At 46.9% G+C, this 22296-nt stretch overlaps 1 protein-coding gene across 3 annotated transcripts; it reads right to left on the bottom strand.

Moving 5' to 3' along the window:
• Positions 1–619: 619 nt before the first annotated feature.
• Positions 620–13308, bottom strand: tmem14a (transmembrane protein 14A). 3 transcript variants are annotated; one of them, XM_078541903.1, is made up of 5 exons: positions 13099–13308; positions 6180–6264; positions 4799–4900; positions 1613–1700; positions 620–1085 (listed from the first exon to the last, which is right to left on the bottom strand). In XM_078541903.1, exons 2-5 carry the CDS (start codon positions 6253–6255, stop codon positions 1046–1048), a joined length of 306 nt encoding a protein of 101 aa, XP_078398029.1. In that variant the 5' UTR covers positions 6256–6264; positions 13099–13308; the 3' UTR covers positions 620–1045. The 3 variants fall into 3 exon arrangements, with proteins under 3 accessions (XP_078398029.1, XP_078398030.1, XP_078398031.1); XM_078541904.1 differs by having other exon boundaries at positions 12894–13207; XM_078541905.1 differs by lacking the exon at positions 13099–13308 and adding an exon at positions 6887–7013.
• Between the last annotated feature and the right edge of the window lie 8988 nt (positions 13309–22296).

The following is a 22296-nucleotide window of genomic DNA, read 5'->3' on the forward strand; positions in this document are numbered from 1 at the left end:
TTGTTGAAGAGCATAGGTGGCATTGTGTTGCACCCGTCACTCCCTGCAGGTTCCCCAAGTATTGATTGTACAACAGTAAGTGTTAGGTCACTGCATGTGTGAACTCCTGCAGAGTGTAAACCCAAAACTGAGTACTACACAGAAGCAGGGTCTGGCCAAGTTGCAAAGGTGAAATCTGATGCACTGACCTGAACCAAGTGAAACAATTGAGATGTGTGTGCTGTAACTGAGATTAGGAGTACTTTCAGTAACTACTTCTAAAAGACCATTGCATTCATTTTCCATTTTTAAATAAATCTCTTCTATTTTTAATAATTGTCATGATGTAATTAATGTTCTAGTCAAGATATGTTGCCACGATAAAGGCTCTAATCTTTTCTTCATCTTACATTTGCTGGCAGGGCTTAAGATACTTCACTTACCCATGGACAGAGCATCTGGTCAGGCACATGTTGCATTTGGTGAAAAAAGTGAATGCAATTCTGTCGTCCACTGATGGATTACTGACCAGACAGCTTGTCGCTATAAATCCTTTTAAGATTCACCTTAAACTTTTAACTTAGACTCATCACCAAAAGAACACAACTGTGATTTAAAATCAAAGTCTGAAATAAACCAATAAGTTCAGAAGTTTAATCAACTGCATGTGGGATGTATTACAGTGATTCAAACATTTAGAAAGGGCAAAACATATTAAGCTCCCCTAATATCTGTACACCTACACATCTGATAATAATGTTCATAAATTTGTTTTATACATTAGTCTAAGAATTACTTCATCAGTGATGCCATCTGAAAAAGAGCTTCGAGGGAATGCATGCCAGTTTGTTACAACTTTGGCCCAACTTCATTAGTACACAAAGTAATATAAACACAAACAATTATTGCTACAGTAGATATCCCTATGATTGAAGTGTTACTTTGTATCAAGTTTTGATTTCTCTAGAATTATTTTGCAGAGTAGTTACCATCTAAAAGATGATCCTAAAGTAAAAGCATTATTTACAGCAATTCTGTATTACATTGTAGTGAGTTGATTGTAGATTTAAAGCATCACAATTACCAATCGTAGAACCATAAACAAGCTGCAAGGAAGAAAAATATTTTAGAGATTTTACTGCACATAAAGTTGGATAGCATGGCGATAAGGGCAACAAATATAAACTACATCTATTTCCAAAGATTGCGACCACTCTGTACCTCAGCCACTCACAGGGTGGGAGATGGGTTACACCACATTAAAGTCAACAATTCCCAAGCACCGAGTCTCTGATCAAGGAATTAACTATTTGTATCCCAGAGTCTCACTTCTTTCACACCCCTCAGCATCTTGCCACACGAGTTATACTCCCATTTTAAAAATATTTTTGCTTCCTCAAAGTGCATTACTTAACACTTCTCTATATTAAATTTAGATTTGTCAACTGTCTGCCCATTCTCTAACATGTCTATGTTCTCCTGAAGTTAGTTTTATGTTTTATAAATACTCCTTGTTGTTTGCTAAACCTTCTAGTTTTGTGTCACCAGCAAATTCTTAGGCATGATATAGATTAAGTTTCTGCCGATTTGTTGCACATTACATTGAAGTCCGAAACAAGGTGAGAAGTATTACCTGATACCAGCGATGAGACCGGCGGGTATTAACTTTCCAGATCTTCTATAGCGCACACCCATTACTGTGGCCAAAATTCCTGCAGTTACTGTTATAGAAAAAAAGATTATTTAAGCAAATAGAAACAGCAAGTAATTTGTTCATCTACAAGTTCTATCCAAAAATACTAATTTTAATGATTAGAAATCTTCCTGTCATAAAGGACATCACCACACAGAAAGCAACACTCTGGAAGCACTACTTGTCAGAAATGCTGTTAACATGTTGACTTGAGTTGGAATATTCATTGGCTAATTCCACAGTTTCTCGTAACAGCAACTTATAACAGTGCTATAATCTTCCTCCCAGCTCAGTCAAAGCAGGAGTGGTGTGATTGTTTTGCATACTGCTCACAGACATATGCTATTTGCTTTCTTTTTGATGATTTTGGATTACTTGACACTATTATTATGCATTTCCATTCCACAGCCTCACAACACAACTGCAACGAAGATTCTACCTGAAGAATCAGCAAAAATACAGTATGAATTACACCAAGTTACATAAACTGTACCGCAGAGAAAGAGGCCAATCAACACACCTGGTCCATTCTGAAATTCATGTTCCATAAATTTCCTCTTTCCCTATTTCATCTATCAGCTTATCCTACTATCCCTGTCTCCCTCATGTGCTTATCTTGCTTGCCCTTAAATGCATCCATGCTATTTGCTTCAGTTACTTCCTATGTATTCCACATTCTAATCATTTTATAGGTGAAGTAGAATCTCCTGAATTTCCTGCTAGATTTATTGATGACTATCCTTATAGTTATTGCCTCTAGTTTTGGACTGCCTCCCCTCTCCCCATCCTAAGTGGAAACAGTATGAATTTAAACAAAATTTCAATTCTAAGCCTCTAGAAATGAACCCAGGGCTTGATCTGCTTTTCTTAAAAAAAATGTCCTTACTAACCTGTGTCACTACTTTGTGATTTTTGTTTTTGAACCCATGTATTCCTTTGCTCTTCTATCCCATTTAGGCTCTTATTATCTAAGGGATTTTTGGTCTGCTTATTTTTTCTATTAAAATGCATCACCTTACACCATAATGGAATTTATTTTCCAACTACATGTCCATTCTGCCTTATTCATTTTCTTCTGGCATTTTGATACTTTCTTCCTTTGTTTTAACTAGACCATTGAATTTGATGTAATTGGCAAATTTTGAAAGTGTGCATCTGATTTTAGAGTCCGAATCTGAAATGGTCGCAGCATCAATCCCTCGGGAACTTCACTTTTCACTTTTTGCCAGTCTGAGTAACTACCCTTAACCCCTACTTACCCTGTAGCGGTTTTCTGGTTTGTAGCCAGTTGCATACAAGTTTTAAAAAAATACCAAGCACATTTTGCCAAGGACACAGAAGCACAAAGAAACAGTGGCTAAAGCAGCTGTGGTAATTCAAGCACTGCATTGCACTGTGATTCCTTTTGGTTATGGTGTCTTTCTCAGAAGTATATGCTCTATATAATGCACCAGCAAAAGCATTTCCCTTTTTAAAAACCACACACGACCCTAAAAGTAGTTTTCAAATATTTGCTGAAATGACATTTTACTTTGAGCATTCGTTTAAATGTGTAACTACTTTAGGAACCTGGGCGGGGGAGAAGGGAAGGGTTGCTGCAGAATGGGTGGTGCAGTCACTTAGACTCTGGACTTGCACCTTTGGAACTGCTTTTAATTCCGTCCCAGACTGTTGGTATGCAAGGCTCCTCTGAATGCGAGCTGCGAGCACAAAATGAATCTCAGCCTCAATTTAGTTCCCATCAGGAACAATGCACAATAAATAAGCACAGGAGTAGAGTCTTATGCCCCCTCAAGCCTGCTCTGCCATTCAAATAAGATCTTCTACTTCAACTCAACTTTTCTGCCCTACCCCCCCATATCCCTCGATTTCCTTAGTCAAAAAAAAACTACCTTTAATGTGACCCTAATCAGAAAGTTCATCGAGTGAAGCTGCCAGATGCCACTGTAAGGAATTAAAATCGTCACACTGATGCAGTAGAGAGTAATGATCTGAAGCTAGGTCTAAGGCAGACTGTTGTTGATGGTCTGCATTAACCAGGTTAAAGTATATCACTTTTTAACTAAGCCAGAATAAAAATTATACAACATGGAGCAATTCAATTTCCAGTTGGACAATTTATTGAGATGAATGGGATAGTTAACAAAATCAAGTCAAATTGTTTTACTTGAAGAAGTCTTGAGTGTTGATGACTGCAAATAACTTCCTGGTGACGATAAACTTAAGGGCTCTAAGTTGTGCCAGCTACATAAATACGAAATACTGCAGAGGCAAATGATTAATATTGGCTATGACTCATGCTTTATTCTCAATAAACCATCAGTCCTAATGGGCGCTGCATGTACACAACTAAGCTTGAACTCAAATTTATATTTGACTTTAATTTCAGATATTAAGCTTTATACGAGGCCAGAGAGTAACACAGAGACATCATGAAAAGTGGAACAAAATGAAAATCTCACTCGCTAGCAACTTAAACCAGGGTTATCCCATTCTTAAATTTATTTTTGTGAAAACATAAACCACCATTCTACACCAAACACATACACTGTATGAGACAATTAAAAACAGCAGAAACCGGTTTGCTTTTCCTTAGGATTGACTACGAATTTATATTTCAAGCAAAAAAGAAAACTTCTTTTGCAGCACAGTTGGAAGATGCATTTTCCAGTGTGGACTGTGTAATAAAGACCTAAATACCAGGGAATGAGCCAGTCTTAATCCCTGCTTGGTGCCAAGGAAGGTGATTTTTAACTCATCCATCTGTTAGGATTCTATCCTATTCCAACTCTCAATGCCATTCATAGGATTCCTGCTCCTGTGCACAATCCAGTGTAGTAAAGTTTGTAAGCAGAAGTTCGGTGAGGCCAGGATTCAGCTCAGTTCTGATGCAAGCCCCAAAATCAGACCAAACAGCTCGCAAATGCAAAATGGTCACTCAGACAATGACTCAGTGTAAGTGCTCTCCATCAAAATTCAGGAAAAACAGGAAGATGCAGAAACAAATGCCCCTGCAAAAAATTAAGAACGCCTAAATAGTTATCTAAAAATGTTATCAATTAACTTTAGTTTAGATATGCAATTTCTATTCTTTTTATGTATAAAAAAGTAAGCTCAGGAACTTACTCAAGGAGATCTTCACATTTTGCGGGTCATTTGAAACTTGATAAGCACCATATCCTGCTAGAGATCCAAAAAGCAGTCCAGAAATTAAAGACATCACACTCCCTGGAAAAAAAAAGTACAACTTATTTCTTTCACTTTTTTCCACCCCCTCCCCTCCTTCCCTCCTTCCCTCCTCCTCCTCCTCCTCCTCCTCCTCCTCCTCCTCCAAGCCTTTGGCTCCAGGCATCCAAGTCAGTCATACAAGAGCAAGCAAATGCTGTTCCATGATAGCTCACTACTAAATTAACTGGAAGTACAAGATTATTCTTACCATAGTGAAACTCAGATTGCCTTTTGCTCAAAGTTACACTGGTACTTTATTCGGTGGTGAGGGCATGTGGAATGCAATCAGAATGAAGATTATGAAGTTTACAAATTAAGTGAAATAAATTTGAAACCAAACAAAACAGAATGGTGTGTTAGGTCACTGAACATCCATTCGGCAAAGGAAGAAGCTGGAGCCAGTCTGCCTTCAATGTAGGTTTATTCACGAAATCCACAATCACAGAAGTGTAGACAACTTTCCTCTTCATCACAGGTGAAACTGGTTCTTATATACCCTAATCTTTCCTCAATTAGTATCAGCTGCTCTTAATCGCAACTAGAGCATGCACGCAATTGTCACAGTATTTGCAACATTAGCATGGTGCAGTGGGTTAATCAGAATCTTCCACCTCTGACACATGAGTATGAAGCCACTTCTTCTCCTGGTTTCAAAATTTCTGGAGTAAACTTAAGTTCAGCTTGTTTTTCTGTGTGGGAACTAGTGCATCAAACAAAGATTTCTTTAATGCAGCAGTGAACAGTAGTGTACTGACAAATCTCTGAGCTTGTAACAACGGCTGATAATGAGCAATGGGAAAATAAACATTGATGCTTTTCTGAGGATGGATAAGGGTGCGGCTTGCCCTTTAGCCCAGTCTAAAATAACATGGAGCAGGGCAGTTAAAAAAACAATTGCAAAGACTAGAGGAACTAGGGTTTGCTACCCTTGAAAGAAGGTTACTAATGGGAAATTTTAAAGTATTTGAGATATAAGTGGTACAGATAAACTAAATCCAGAGTACTGCTTCAAATTGAGTGACAACAGTTGGACAGGAAATCCGACTAGCAAAGGGCAAATTAGGGACACAGAAGGAAATTCCTCACATGAAGAGTGCTCAGGGTAATAGTGCATGAGAGGTGAAAATCTTATAGAGGTGGTCATTCAAGAATCAAAAGATTCTGCAGGTAGTTCTTTTGGGGCGGATGAGCTAGAATGCAATGGTCTTACTTATCTGTACTCATCTTAGGAAATATCTAACACCAAGAATTGTTAACAACATCCACATAAGTGTGTTACCTCTCCGAGTGTATCCTAGGATGCCACCCACTGTCACAATAGCAGCATAGGAATAGCTTATCCAATCGACTGGCATTCTTCAATTCTGCCAGGGGAAGAGAAAGAAAAATCTTATCTTTGATACCAGTTTTTAACTTTGAAAAAGAAACGCAAACAAAAGATTAAATGCAACAGAAAACAGCAGCATTCTGTTTTTACTTCCTTTTCTATTTAGGTCTCCCCAAGAGGGCAGCTGGGTGGCCTGTTCCCAGGCCTCTGCCAATGTCACTCAATCACTGGAGATGCACAAACATGGTCTGGAGAAAGTTTCCTTACTTTCTCTGTGGGAAAGTATCAGGAATGCTTAATACCTCCCCATCGATGGTCCAGGGACATACTGTGTCGGGAATCAGATAAGACACCCAAGCTCCATCATCCTGTGGGATGGTATATTCATACTGCTTCAACTAGCCAGTGCATGACTGGCAGACTGTACAGATATTGTGGAGACTGCTGCAATTTTCTGTAGTCTCACAGCAACTAATTATAGCTCAGACAGCATCTTGTTCAGTGACACTATGTTAACAAAATCTAGTTGAATATATTCTTGGGAGGTGAGTTACATGACCTCCTGCTTCCAACAATCTCACCCAATCAAACAACAATTTTTCTCATCCCCAATATTTTTCTAACTAATAAAAGCAAGTGCTCAATGAAAAAAAGATTACAATTTTTCTTCTGGGTTCCTCGCAGAACTTAATCTTTATTTCCAAGAGACTTCAGAACAATCCTAGAGGGTTGGAAACCTTAAATGGCACTTGATATTTTTTTGTCAAGACCGTTCCAAACAATATCATATTCAACGGTCCCTGTCAAAAATGCTGCAATGTGCTGCACCAGCGGAGTGCGACACGGGGCTGAATTTCATCAGCAGTTCTGTGGAAGGTCAGTTCCTGATTTCAGACATGCCACTGTGGTCAGTGTTACTGGGGGAAAGGTATTTCCTACAGGAAGATGAAGCAACATTATAGCACAGTGGACATTCTTTATTAAGGCCTGCTGCATTTGAGATTTGTTACTATTCAGAAAGGATTGATAAAGGGAGTTACCTAATATTTTTAAGTGCCTTTTTTTAAGAAAAGGCACCTAAACAAAAGGTAGAAAATATGCTCCATAAACCAAATAAGCAATTTGCTAGCTTGTCTGGGTAATTGAGAAACACCTCACACCCCTCACTTTGATGCCAGTCTGTTTCTGAACAGTAAGAGATTTTTTTAAAAATGCTGGAGCCTGGGACACAGGCTGGCAGCCAAGTTTTACTGAAATAGGAAGACTGAGAGGGCAATCAACTTATGTTCAAGGGAAAGCTGTGGCGGCTTTTGTTGCAAAGAACAGATCTGAAATGCCAAAGGGTACATTTACACATGATAGTTTCTGTCAACTAAGAAAATCCACTTACTGGAACTAGTATGATGTTTGCTTTATTATTTTAGACAAAGTTAAGCTGTATGGATTCAGCTCTATAACTTGAGAGTCTGCTCATAACAATGGTTTTACATGCTCACCCAAAATGGAGCAGCTTAACAATTTGTACCTGATCCCCTATAATTAACTGTTTTCTCAGCCTGCCTTGAAAGAGACTCAGTAAGTACATGTATGAAAAACACAAATATTCAGCTCAGATCACATGACTATCATTATACCTCTGGGTCCTAATATTGCATCAGTATTTATGGAGCCACATGCATCAATTTCTACAAAACTAAAAAGTTCAGACTAGTTTGATACCACTGTAACAAGTATTTTGTGGCAGTCCAAGATTGTAGACCTTTCAATTGCTGAACTGGATAATCCTGCCTCCTGGCAGCATCTCATTGCTTTCTTTTATTGGACAGCAAGGTAAAAGAGCAGGAGCAGCACAGAATCCAACTTCTGTTTACATCCCACAGCTGTGCAAGCTATGAAGGGAAGCCCAGAAAGACATGAATTAGGAAGTCTGCTAGTTTCTCACTCACTGTGAGCTGAAATTAGACTAGTCTAGTCAGCTCTCTTTCATCTCACTGACATGAGTTATATTTAAAGCCGGGTCTCAGAACATGTCAAAGTACAGTCTGGAAAAGACCAGGCAGTGGTCCATCAAACCTGTTCCAAACAGTCATGACACAAATAAGCATCATGCATCTCACTCAGTGTATTCTCCCCTCTGTGGCTTTGTAATCTTCTGGGAAAGGCAAATTCAGGGATAAAGAATCTGGAAAAGTCCCCTTTGAGCCCCCAAGGCCATCAAACAAATTCCAGGAGTTCCCAGTGACCATGAGTTATATACCCAACATCCCACCTACATTTTGTAATATAGCCACAGTAAAGAACTCAAAAGGCTAATTTTGGAATTATTGTGAAGAGGCAACAATCAGAAGACAGACGCACAGCACAGCGCAGATACTATTTCCAATCAGCTACACTCAGTTCAAAATTGTTACAAAGGAACTCCACAATACAATTTAAACTAGATTTGCAGGGGGAGGGGAACCAGAGTGTTAGAGCAGATAGTGAGGTGGAGGAGGATAAAGGTCAAGCGAGGAATGCATGTATAGACAGAAATCAAAGCTTTGTACGTGATAGAAATGTTCTCAGGTGCATCTATTTCAATGCAAGGAGTATTGTCGGAAAGGCAGATGAGCTTAGGGTGTGGATTGGCACATGGGATTACAACATTATTGCTATTAGTGAGACTTGGTTGCAGGAGGGGCAGGACTGGAAGCTCAATGTTCTGGGGTTCCATTGTTTCAGACGTGATAGAGGGAGAGGGATGAAAGGGGCAGGAGTGGCATTACTAGTCAGGGAAAATATCACAGCTGTGCGTAGACAGGACAGCCCGGAGGGCTCGTCTATAGAGGCCAAATGGGTGGAGCTGAGGGACGGGAAAGGTGTGACCACACTAATAGGGTTGTGTTATAGACCAATAGTCAAAGAGAATTGGAGGAGCAAATCTGTAGAGAGATAGCAGACCGATGTAAGAAACAGAAAGTTGTGATAGTAGGAGATTTTAACTTTCCACATATTGACTGGGACTCCCATACTGTAAAAGGGCTGGATGGCTTGGAGTTTGTCAAATGTGTTCAGGAAAGTTTTCTAAATCAATATATAGAGGTACCAACGAGAGAAGATGCAATACTTGATCTCCTATTAGGGAACCAGACAGGTCAGGTGACAGAAGTATGTGTAAGGCGAACATTTTGGGTCCAGTGACCACAATGTCATTAGTTTTAAGTTAATTATGGATAAGGATAGGTCTGGTTCTCGAGTTGAGATTCTAAATTGGAGAAAGGCCAATTTTGTGGAAATGAGAAAGGATCTAGGAAGAGTGGATTAGGATAAGTTGTTTTCTGGCAAGGATGTGTTCAGTAAGTGGAAGGCATTCAAAGGAAAAATTTTGAGAGTGCAGAGTTTGCATGTTCCTGTCAGGATTAAAGGCAAATTTAATAGGCACATGGAACCTTGGTTTTCAAGGGATATTGGCGATCTGGTTAAGAACAAGAGAGAGGTGTATAGCAAGTATAGGCAACAAAGAGCAAATGAGGTACTTGTAGAGTATAGAAAATGTAAGAAAATACTAAAGAAGGAAATCAGGAAGGCAAAAAGAAGACATGAGGTTGCTTTGGCAGAAAATGTGAAGGTAAACCCGAAGGGTTTCTACAAGTATATTGAGTAAAAGGATAGTAAGGGACACAATTGGTCCCCTTGAAGATCAGAGTGGTCATCTATGTGTGGAGTCTCACGAGATGGGGGAGATCTTAAAACAGTTTTTTTGCATCAGTATTTACTCAGGAAACTGGCATAGTGTATAAGGAAGGAAGGGAAACAAGCAGTAGTGTCATGGAACATATAGAGATTAAAGAGGAGGAGGTGCTTGTTGTCTTACAGCGAATAAAGGTAGATAAATCCCCCGGGCCTGACATGATATTCCCTCGGACCTTGAGGGAGACTAGTGTAGAAATTGCAGGGGCCCTGGCAGAAATATTTAAAATGTCCTTAGCCACGGGTGAGGTGCCGGAGGATTGGAGGGTAGCTCATGTTGTTCCGTTGTTTTAAAAAGGCTCCAAAAGTAAACCAGGTAATTACAGGCCAGTGAGCCTGACGTCAGTAGTAGGTAAATTATTGGAAGGTGTTCTGAGAGATCAGATATACAATTATTTGGACAGCCAAGGGCTGATTAAGGATAGTCAGCATGGCTTTGTGCGTGGTAGGTCATGTTTAACGAACCTTGTAGAGTTTTTCGAGGAGGTTACCAAGAAAGTAGATGAAGGAAAGGCTGTGGATGTTGTCTACATGGACCTTAGTAAGGCCTTTGACAAGGTCCCACAGTTCAGAAGGTTCAGACACTTGGTATCCATGGAGAGGTTGTAAACTGGATTCGAAATTGGCTGTGTGGGAGAAGACACAGAGTGGTAGTGGATGATTGCTTCTCAGACTGGAGGCCTGTGACTAATGGTGTGCCTCAGGGATCTGTGCTGGGACCACTGTTGTTTGTTGTCTATATCAATGATCTGGATGATAATGTGGTAAATTGGATCAGCAAGTTTGCTGATGACACTAAGATTGGAGGCGTTGTGGACAGTGAGGAAGGCTTTCAAAGCTTGCAGAGGGATCTGGACCAACTGGAAAAATGGGCCAGAAAATGGCAGATGGAATTTAATGCATAAAAGTGTGAGGTGTTGCATTTTGGAAGGACTAACCAAGGTAGGACATACACAGTAAATGGTAGGGCACTGAGGAGTGCGGAGGAACAAAGGGATCTGGGAGTTCAGATACATAATTCCCTGAAAGTGGCGTCACAGGTAGACAGGGTTGTAAAGAAAGCTTTTGGCATACTGGCCTTCATAAATCAAAGTATTGAGTATAGGAGTTGGGATGTTATGATGAGGTTGTATAAGACATTGGTGAGGCCAACTTTGGAGTATTGTGTGCAGTTCTGGTCGTCTAACTACAGGAAGGATATCAGTAAGATTGAAAGAGCGCAGAGATTTACTAGGATGTTGCCGGGTCTTCAGGAGTTGAGTTACAGGGAAAGATTAAACAGGTTAGGACTTTATTCCTTGGAGCGTAGAAGAATGAGGGGAGATTTGATAGAAGTTTATAAAATTATGAGGGGTATAGACAGAGTAAATGCGAGTAGGCTCTTTCTACTTAGATTAGGAGAGATAAACACGAGAGGACATGGCTTTAGGGTGAAAGGGGAAAGGTTTAGGGGGAACATTAGGGGGAACTTCTTCACTCAGAGAGTGGTGGGAGTGTGGAACGAGCTGCCATCTGACGTGGTAAATGCGGGCTCACTCTTAAGTTTTAAGAATAAATTGGATAGATACATGGATGGGAGAGGTCTGGAGGGTTATGGACTGGGTGCAGGTCAATGGGACTAACGGAATAATATTTCGGCACAGACTAGAAGGGCCGAATGGCCTGTTTTTCTGTGCTGTAGTGTTCTATGGTTCTATATGAGGGCCTCTGCCCATGCTCTACCTGAAGAACACACCAATTATCAAGTAACTTATAGCATGGCTAGCATATTAGTCAGCAACAATTCACATTTATGCAGAGCCTTCAAAATCCATGTCGGGGGGCCAACCAGGTTTCAATCATGTTTCTGAGGCTTGCTATTGAAACATAGCATTTCTATATTCAACCAGCTACAAGCACAAATGACAGAAATCATTAAACTTAAGGGGAGAATAAAAGAAAATTAGCAGGGAGGTGCACCTTCCAAAAGACAGGAACATAAGACATAGGAGCAGAAATTAGGCCATTCGGCCCATCGAGTCTGCTCCCCCATTCAATCATGGCTGAAAAGTTTCTCAACTCCATTCTCCCACCTTCTCCCCATAACCTTTGATCCCCTTACCAATCAAGAACCTATCTATCTCGGTCTTAGATACACTCAATGACCTGGCCTCCACAGCCTTCTGTGGCAATGAATTCCATAGATTCACCACTCTATGGCTAAAGAAGTTTCTCCTCATCTCTGTTCTAAAAGTTCTTCCCTTTACTCTGAGGCTGTGCCCTCGGGTCCTAGTCTCTCCTACTATTGGAAACATCTTCCCCACGTCCGCTCTATCCAGGCCTTTCAGTATTCTGTAGGTTTCAATCAGATCCCCCCTCATCCTTCTAAACTCCATCGAGTATAGACCCAGAGTCCTCAAACGTTCCTCATACGTTAAGCCCTTCATTCCTGGGATCGTTCTCGTGAACCTCCTCTGGACCCTCTCCAGGGCCAGCACATCCTTCCTGAGATACGGGGCCCAAAATTGCTCACAATATTCTAAATGTGGTCTGACCAGAGCCTTATAAAGCCTCAGCAGCACATCCCTGCTTTTATACAGCAGTGGTGTTGAAAAGAGGCTGAATTGAGCAGATTTAAAATCAGTTGCAGGAACAGGGGAAGCAGTTTGCAGCCCCTGGTGTTAACTTTCCTCCGGGTGCCAAGTTCACTGTGTTCAGCAGCAGCATTGCTAACGCACGGCAAAATATTTTTCAAATGCAGCCTCACCCTTGACAGGCAATGGAATTATGCAATGAAAACAATCTTGTTAGATTAGATATGGATATTAGATAGGGTGAGCAGGCCAACAGGCAACCTATACATTTTTCTCTAACTCTCTCCCTCTTACAAATGTTTCCATCAAACACAACCATGGGTTTAAAGTTGAAAACCTGCCCTGTTCGCTGCAGAAGACAAACCTGAGCCTGGATTGATCGCCCGCTTCCCGCTGTCTGAGATTCCCACCTCCGCCGGGAAACTGCCGCCCTTTTACCGATATCCGCTGTTTGGTTCTATCTTTTCCTCAAATTACATGTAAACATTTCCACATCTCAGCGCATGTTCGGCGCCATATTGGCAACAAATTCCTCATTTCGAAAGAGGTATTTTTGCACCCGGTCTTACTTTCTTTTGGTTATTCTTCCGCTTGGTTTATTTCTTTATGTTGTTGCTTTTTTCCCCCTCAGGTCGAATTTAATTTGTATTTTAAATGATACTTTTGCCTTTACCGTCAACCAGCAGAGGGCAGGAAGTGTGCACCCTGATCAGGGAAGGGACAAGAGAGAGAATGAGCAGACACTCGGTGAAAGACGGTCTGAGAGAGAAAGAGAGAGAGAGCTGGGATCATAGGGGGAGTGAGAGCTGGACTGGGATCAGAGGGGGAGGAGTTAGACTGGACTGGGATTGGAGGGGAAGAAGTTAGACTGGACTGGGATCATAGGGGGAGTGAGAGCTGGACTGGGATCAGAGGGGGAGGAGTTAGACTGGACTGGGATTGGAGGGGAAGAAGTTAGACTGGACTGGGATCAGAGGGGAGGGAGTTAGACTGGATTGGGATCAGAGGGGAAGGAGTTAGACTGGATTGGGATCAGAGGGGAAGGAGTTAGACGGGACTGGGAGAGAGGAGGAGTTAGACTGAACTGGGATCAGAGGGGAAGGAGTTAGACTGGACTGGGAGAGAGGGGAAGCAGTTAGACTGGATTGGGATCAGAGGGGAAGGAGTTAGACTGGATTGGGATCAGAGGGGTGGGAGTTAGACTAGTCTGGGATCAGAGGGGAAGGAGTTAGACTGGATTGGGATCAGAGGGGAGGGTGTGAGAGCTGGACTGGGGTCAGAGAGGAGGGTGTGAGAGCTGGACTGGGGTCAGAGGGGAAGGAGTTAGACTGGACTGGGAGAGAGGAGAAGGAGTTAGACTGGGCAAGGATCAAAGGGGAAGAAGTTAGACTGGACTGGGATCAGAGGGGAAGGAGTTAGACTGGATTGGGATCAGAGGGGAGGGAGTAAGACTGGACTGGGGTAAGAGGGGAAGGGGTTAGACTGGACTGGGATTGGAGGGGAGGGAGTGAGAGCTGGACTGGGATCAAAGGGGAAGGAGTTAGACTGGATTGGGATCAGAGGGGAGGGTGTCAGAGCTGGACTTGGATGAGAGGGGAAGGAGTAAGACTGGACTGGGGTAAGAGGGGAAGGGGGTATAGACTGGACTGGGATTGGAGGGGAGGGAGTTAGACTGGACTGGGATCAGAGGGGAAGGATTTAGACTGGATTTGAATAGAGGGGAAGGAGTTAGACTGGATTGGGATCAGAGGGGAGGGTGTGAGAGCTGGACTGGGGTCAGAGGGGAAGGAGTTACACTGGATTGGGATCAGAGGGGAGGGTGTGAAAGCTGGACTGGGACCAAAGGGGAAGGAGTTAGACTGCACTGGGATCAGAGGGGAAGGAGTTAGACTGGATTGGGATCAGAGGGGAAGGAATTAGACTGGATTGGGATCAGAGGGGAGGGTGTGAGAGGTGGACTGGGATCAAAGGGGAAGGAGTTAGACTGGACTGGGAGAGAGGAGAAGGAGTTAGACTGGACTGGGATCAGAGGGGAAGGAGTTAGACTAGTCTGGGATCAGAGGGGAAGGAGTTAGACTGGATTGGGATCAGAGGGGAGGGTGTGAGAGCTCGACTGGAGTCAGAGGGGAAGGAGTTAGACTGGACTGGTATCAGAGGGGAGGGATTGAGAGCTCGACTGGGATCAGAGGGGAGGGAGTTAGGCTGGATTGGTATCAGAGGGGAGGGAGTGAAAGCTGGACTGTGATCAGAGGGGAAGGAGTAAGCCTGGACTGGGGTAAAGGGGAAAGGGTTAGACTGGACTGGGATTGGAGTGGAGGGAGTTAGACTGGTCTGGGATCAGAGGGGAGGGAGTTAGAATGGACTGGGATCAGAGGGGAGGGAGTTAGACTGGACTGGGATCAGAGGGGAAGGAGTTAGACCTAGACTGGGATCAGAGGGGAGGGAGTTAGACTTGGACTGGGTTCAGAGGGGAGGGTTAGACTTGGACTGGGTTCAGAGGGGAGGGAGTTAGACCTGGACTGGCATTAGAGGGGAGGGAGTTAGACTTGGACTGGGTTCAGAGGGGAGGGTTAGACTTGGACTGGGATCAGAGGGGAGGGAATGAGAGCTGGAATGGCATTAGAGAGGAGGGAGCTAGAGCTGGGCTGGGATCAGAGGGGAGGAAGGGAGAGCTGGACTGGGACCAGAGGGGAGGGAGTGAGAGCTGGACTGGGGTCAGAGGGGAAGGATTTAGATTGGACTGCGACAGAGAGGAAGGAGTTAGACTGGACTGGGATCAGAGGGGAGAAAGTTAGACTAGTCTGGGATCAGAGGGGAGGAAGTTAGACTAGTCTGGGATCAGAGGGGAGGGATTTGACTGGCCTGGGACCAGAGGTGAAGGAGTTAGACTGGATTGGGATCAGAGGGGAGGGAGTGAGAGCTGGATTAGGATTAGGGGAAGGAGTGAGAGCTGGACTGGGATCAGAGGGGAGGGAGTTGGACTGATCTGGGATCAGAGGGGAGGGAGTTAGACTTGTCTGGGATCAGAGGGGAGGGAGTTAAACCTGGACTGGGATCAGATGGGAGGGAGTTAGACCTAGACTGGGATCAGAGGGGAGGGAGTTAGACTGGACTGGGATCAGAGGGGAGGGAGTTAGACTGGACTGGGATCAGAGGGGAAGGAGTTAGACCTGGACTGGGATCAGAGGGGAGGGAGTTAGACTTGGACTGGGTTCAGAGGGGAGGGTTAGACTTGGACTGGGTTCAGAGGGGAGGGAGTTAGACCTGGACTGGGATTAGAGGGGAGGGAGTTAGACTTGGACTGGGTTCAGAGGGGAGGGTTAGACTTGGACTGGGTTCAGAGGGGAGGGAGTTAGACCTGGACTGTGGTCAGAGGGGAAGGAGTTAGACTGGACTGGGAGAGAGCAGAAGGAGTTAGACTGGACTGGGATCAGAGGGGAAGAAGTTAGACTGGACCGGGATCAGAGGGGAAGGAGTTAGACTGGACTGGGGTCAGAGGGGAGAGAGTAAGACTGGACTGGGGTAAGAGGGGAAGGGGTTAGACTGGACTGGGATTGGAGGGGAGGGAGTGAGAGCTGGACTGGGATCAAAGGGGAAGGAGTTAGACTGGACTGGGAGAGAGGAGAAGGAGTTAGACTGGACTGGGATCAGAGGGGAAGGAGTTAGACTGGATTGGGATCAGAGGGGAGGGTGTCAGAGCTGGACTTGGATGAGAGGGGAAGGAGTAAGACTGGACTGGGGTAAGAGGGGAAGGAGGTATAGACTGGACTGGGATTGGAGGGGAGGGAGTTTGACTGGTCTGGGATCAGAGGGGAGGGAGTTAGAATGGACTGGGATCAGAGGGAAGGGAGTTAGACCTGGACTGGGATCAGAGGGGAGGGAGTTAGACTTGGACTGGGTTCAGAGGGGAGGGTTAGACTTGGACTGGGTTCAGAGGGGAGGGAGTTAGACCTGGACTGGGATTAGAGGGGAGGGAGTTAGACTTGGACTGGGTTCAGAGGGGAGGGTTAGACTTGGACTGGGATCAGAGGGGAGGGAATGAGAGCTGGAATGGCATTAGAGGGGAGGGAGCTAGAGCTGGGCTGGAATCAGAGGGGAGGAAGGGAGAGCTGGACTGGGACCAGAGGGGAGGGAGTGAGAGCTGGACTGGGGTCAGAGGGGAAGGAGTTAGACTGGACTGGGAGAGAGGAGAAGGAGTTAGACTGGACTGGGATCAGAGGGGAGGGAGTTAGAATGGACTGGGATCAGAGGGGAGGGATTGAGAGCTCGACTGGGATCAGAGGGGAGGGAGTGAGAGCTGGATTAGGGGAAGGAGTGAGAGCTGGACTGGGATCAGAGGGGAGGGAGTTAGACTGGTCTGGGGTCAGAGGGGAGGGAGTTAGAGCTGGACTGGGGTCAGAGGGGAAGGAGTTAGACTGGATTGGGATCAGAGGGGAGGGAGTGAGAGCTGGACTGGGATCAGAGGGGAAGGATTTAGATTGGACTGCGACAGAGAGGAAGGAGTTAGACTGGACTGGGATCAGAGGGGAGGAAGTTAGACAAGTCTGGGATCAGAGGGGAGGGATTGAGAGCTGGATTAGGATTAGGGGAAGGAGTGAGAGCTGGACTGGGATCAGAGGGGAGGGAGTTAGACTGGTCTGGGAGCAGAGGGGAGGGAGTTAGACTTGTCTGGGATCAGAGGGGAGGGAGTTAGAATGGACTGGGATCAGAGGGGAGGGAGTTAGACTGGACTGGGATCAGAGGGGAAGGAGTTAGACCTAGACTGGGATCAGAGGGGAGGGAGTTAGACTTGGACTGGGTTCAGAGGGGAGGGTTAGACTTGGACTGGGTTCAGAGGGGAGGGAGTTAGACCTGGACTGGCATTAGAGGGGAGGGAGTTAGACTTGGACTGGGTTCAGAGGGGAGGGTTAGACTTGGACTGGGATCAGAGGGGAGGGAATGAGAGCTGGAATGGCATTAGAGAGGAGGGAGCTAGAGCTGGGCTGGGATCAGAGGGGAGGAAGGGAGAGCTGGACTGGGACCAGAGGGGAGGGAGTGAGAGCTGGACTGGGGTCAGAGGGGAAGGATTTAGATTGGACTGCGACAGAGAGGAAGGAGTTAGACTGGACTGGGATCAGAGGGGAGAAAGTTAGACTAGTCTGGGATCAGAGGGGAGGAAGTTAGACTAGTCTGGGATCAGAGGGGAGGGATTTGACTGGCCTGGGACCAGAGGTGAAGGAGTTAGACTGGATTGGGATCAGAGGGGAGGGAGTGAGAGCTGGATTAGGATTAGGGGAAGGAGTGAGAGCTGGACTGGGATCAGAGGGGAGGGAGTTGGACTGATCTGGGATCAGAGGGGAGGGAGTTAGACTTGTCTGGGATCAGAGGGGAGGGAGTTAAACCTGGACTGGGATCAGATGGGAGGGAGTTAGACCTAGACTGGGATCAGAGGGGAGGGAGTTAGACTGGACTGGGATCAGAGGGGAGGGAGTTAGACTGGACTGGGATCAGAGGGGAAGGAGTTAGACCTGGACTGGGATCAGAGGGGAGGGAGTTAGACTTGGACTGGGTTCAGAGGGGAGGGTTAGACTTGGACTGGGTTCAGAGGGGAGGGAGTTAGACCTGGACTGGGATTAGAGGGGAGGGAGTTAGACTTGGACTGGGTTCAGAGGGGAGGGTTAGACTTGGACTGGGTTCAGAGGGGAGGGAGTTAGACCTGGACTGTGGTCAGAGGGGAAGGAGTTAGACTGGACTGGGAGAGAGCAGAAGGAGTTAGACTGGACTGGGATCAGAGGGGAAGAAGTTAGACTGGACCGGGATCAGAGGGGAAGGAGTTAGACTGGACTGGGGTCAGAGGGGAGAGAGTAAGACTGGACTGGGGTAAGAGGGGAAGGGGTTAGACTGGACTGGGATTGGAGGGGAGGGAGTGAGAGCTGGACTGGGATCAAAGGGGAAGGAGTTAGACTGGACTGGGAGAGAGGAGAAGGAGTTAGACTGGACTGGGATCAGAGGGGAAGGAGTTAGACTGGATTGGGATCAGAGGGGAGGGTGTCAGAGCTGGACTTGGATGAGAGGGGAAGGAGTAAGACTGGACTGGGGTAAGAGGGGAAGGAGGTATAGACTGGACTGGGATTGGAGGGGAGGGAGTTTGACTGGTCTGGGATCAGAGGGGAGGGAGTTAGAATGGACTGGGATCAGAGGGAAGGGAGTTAGACCTGGACTGGGATCAGAGGGGAGGGAGTTAGACTTGGACTGGGTTCAGAGGGGAGGGTTAGACTTGGACTGGGTTCAGAGGGGAGGGAGTTAGACCTGGACTGGGATTAGAGGGGAGGGAGTTAGACTTGGACTGGGTTCAGAGGGGAGGGTTAGACTTGGACTGGGATCAGAGGGGAGGGAATGAGAGCTGGAATGGCATTAGAGGGGAGGGAGCTAGAGCTGGGCTGGAATCAGAGGGGAGGAAGGGAGAGCTGGACTGGGACCAGAGGGGAGGGAGTGAGAGCTGGACTGGGGTCAGAGGGGAAGGAGTTAGACTGGACTGGGAGAGAGGAGAAGGAGTTAGACTGGACTGGGATCAGAGGGGAGGGAGTTAGAATGGACTGGGATCAGAGGGGAGGGATTGAGAGCTCGACTGGGATCAGAGGGGAGGGAGTGAGAGCTGGATTAGGGGAAGGAGTGAGAGCTGGACTGGGATCAGAGGGGAGGGAGTTAGACTGGTCTGGGGTCAGAGGGGAGGGAGTTAGAGCTGGACTGGGGTCAGAGGGGAAGGAGTTAGACTGGATTGGGATCAGAGGGGAGGGAGTGAGAGCTGGACTGGGATCAGAGGGGAAGGATTTAGATTGGACTGCGACAGAGAGGAAGGAGTTAGACTGGACTGGGATCAGAGGGGAGGAAGTTAGACAAGTCTGGGATCAGAGGGGAGGGATTGAGAGCTGGATTAGGATTAGGGGAAGGAGTGAGAGCTGGACTGGGATCAGAGGGGAGGGAGTTAGACTGGTCTGGGAGCAGAGGGGAGGGAGTTAGACTTGTCTGGGATCAGAGGGGAGGGAGTTAAACCTGGACTGGGATCAGATGGGAGGGAGTTAGACCTAGACTGGGATCAGAGGGGAGGGAGTTAGACTGGACTGGGATCAGAGGGGAAGGAGTTAGACCTGGACTGGGATCAGAGGGGAGGGAGTTAGACTTGGACTGGGTTCAGAGGGGAGGGTTAGACTTGGACTGGGTTCAGAGGGGAGGGAGTTAGACCTGGACTGGGATTAGAGGGGAGGGAGTTAGACTTGGACTGGGTTCAGAGGGGAGGGAATGAGAGCTGGAATGGCATTAGAGGGGAGGGAGCTAGAGCTGGGCTGGAATCAGAGGGGAGGAAGGGAGAGCTGGACTGGGACCAGAGGGGAGGGAGTGAGACCTGGACTGGGGTCAGAGGGGAAGGAGTTAGACTGGACTGGGAGAGAGGAGAAGGAGTTAGACTGGACTGGGATCAGAGGGGAAGAAGTTAGACTGGACCGGGATCAGAGGGGAAGGAGTTAGACTAGATTGGGATCAGAGGGGAGGGAGTAAGACTGGACTGGGGTAAGAGGGGAAGGGGTTAGACTGGACTGGGATTGGAGGGGAGGGAGTGAGAGCTGGACTGGGATCAAAGGGGAAGGGGTTAGACTGGACTGGGAGAGAGGAGAAGGAGTTAGACTGGACTGGGATCAGAGGGGAAGGAGTTAGACTGGATTGGGATCAGAGGGGAGGGTGTCAGAGCTGGACTTGGATGAGAGGGGAAGGAGTAAGACTGGACTGGGGTAAGAGGGGAAGGGGGTATAGGCTGGACTGGGATTGGAGGGAAGGGAGTTAGACTGGACTGGGATCAGAGGGGAAGGAGTTAGACTGGATTGGGATAGAGGGGAAGGAGTTAGACTGGATTGGGATCAGAGGGGAGGGAGGGAGAGCTGGACTGGGATCAGAGGGGAGGGAGTTAGACTGGTCTGGGGTCAGAGGGGAGGGAGTTAGAGCTGGACTGGGGTCAGAGGGGAAGGAGTTAGACTGGATTGGGATCAGAGGGGAGGGAGTGAGAGCTGGACTGGGATCAGAGGGGAAGGATTTAGATTGGACTGGGATCAGAGGGGAAGGAATTAGACTGGATTGGTATCAGAGGGGAGAGAGTGAAAGCTGGACTGTGATCAGAGGGGAAGGAGTAAGCCTGGACTGTGGTAAAGGGGAAGGGGTTAGACTGGACTGGGATTGGAGTGGAGGGAGTTAGACTGGTCTGGGATCAGAGGGGAGGGAGTTAGAATGGACTGGGATCAGAGGGGAGGGATTGAGATCTCGACTGGGTTCAGAGGGGAGGGAGTTAGACTGGACTGGTATCAGAGGGGACTGGACTGGTATCAGAGGGGAAGGATTGAGAGCTCGACTGGGATCAGAGGGGAGGGAGTGAGAGCTGGATTAGGGGAAGGAGTGAGAGCTGGACTGGGATCAGAGGGGAGGGAGTTAGACTGGTCTGGGGTCAGAGGGGAGGGAGTTAGAGCTGGACTGGGGTCAGAGGGGAAGGAGTTAGACTGGATTGGGATCAGAGGGGAGGGAGTGAGAGCTGGACTGGGATCAGAGGGGAAGGATTTAGATTGGACTGCGACAGAGAGGAAGGAGTTAGACTGGACTGGGATCAGAGGGGAGGAAGTTAGACTAGTCTGGGATCAGAGGGGAGGAAGTTAGACTAGTCTAGGATCAGAGGGGAGGGATTTGACTGGCCTGGGACCAGAGGGGAAGGAGTTAGACTGGATTGGGATCAGAGGGGAGGGAGTGAGAGCTGGATTAGGGGAAGGAGTGAGAGCTGGACTGGGATCAGAGGGGAGGGAGTTGGACTGGTCTGGGATCAGAGGGGAGGGAGTTAGACTTGTCTGGGATCAGAGGGGAGGGAGTTAAACCTGGACTGGGATCAGATGGGAGGGAGTTAGACCTAGTCTGGGATCAGAGGGGAGGGAGTTAGACTGGACTGGGATCAGAGGGGAGGGAGTTAGACTGGACTGGGATCAGAGGGGAAGGAGTTAGACCTGGACTGCGATCAGAGGGGAGGGAGTTAGACTTGGACTGGGTTCAGAGGGGAGGGTTAGACTTGGACTGGGTTCAGAGGGGAGGGAGTTAGACCTGGACTGGGATTAGAGGGGAGGGAGTTAGACTTGGACTGGGTTCAGAGGGGAGGGTTAGACTTGGACTGGGATCAGAGGGGAGGGAGTGAGAGCTGGATTAGGGGAAGGAGTGAGAGCTGGACTGGGATCAGAGGGGAGGGAGTTGGACTGGTCTGGGATCAGAGGGGAGGGAGTTAGACTTGTCTGGGATCAGAGGGGAGGGAGTTAAACCTGGACTGGGATCAGATGGGAGGGAGTTAGACCTAGTCTGGGATCAGAGGGGAGGGAGTTAGACTGGACTGGGATCAGAGGGGAGGGAGTTAGACTGGACTGGGATCAGAGGGGAAGGAGTTAGACCTGGACTGGGATCAGAGGGGAGGGAGTTAGACTTGGACAGGGTTCATAGGGGAGGGTTAGACTTGGACTGGGTTCAGAGGGGAGGGAGTTAGACCTGGACTGGGATTAGAGGGGAGGTAGTTAGACTTGGACTGGGTTCAGAGGGGAGGGTTAGACTTGGACTGGGATCAGAGGGGAGGGAATGAGAGCTGGAATGGCATTGGAGGGGAGGGAACTAGAGCTGGTCTGGAATCAGAGGGGAGGAAGGGAGAGCTGGACTGGAACCAGAGGGGAGGGAGTGAGACCTGGACTGTGGTCAGAGGGGAAGGAGTTAGACTGGACTGG

This window comes from Cetorhinus maximus, chromosome 5, assembly GCF_964194155.1.
Source record: "Cetorhinus maximus chromosome 5, sCetMax3.hap1.1, whole genome shotgun sequence".
Lineage (NCBI taxonomy): Eukaryota > Metazoa > Chordata > Chondrichthyes > Lamniformes > Cetorhinidae > Cetorhinus > Cetorhinus maximus.

Bases quoted from the DNA above. Each gene is read 5' to 3' on its own strand.
- tmem14a (XM_078541903.1), bottom strand. From the start codon at position 6,255: ATGCCAGTCGATTGGATAAGCTATTCCTATGCTGCTATTGTGACAGTG. The intron at 4,901-6,179 runs GTAACACACTTA...TTTTTTTTCCAG, and splicing joins CCTAGGATACACTCGGAGAG to GGAGTGTGATGTCTTTAATT. The intron at 1,701-4,798 runs GTAAGTTCCTGA...TTTCTATAACAG, and splicing joins AAATGTGAAGATCTCCTTGA to TAACTGCAGGAATTTTGGCC.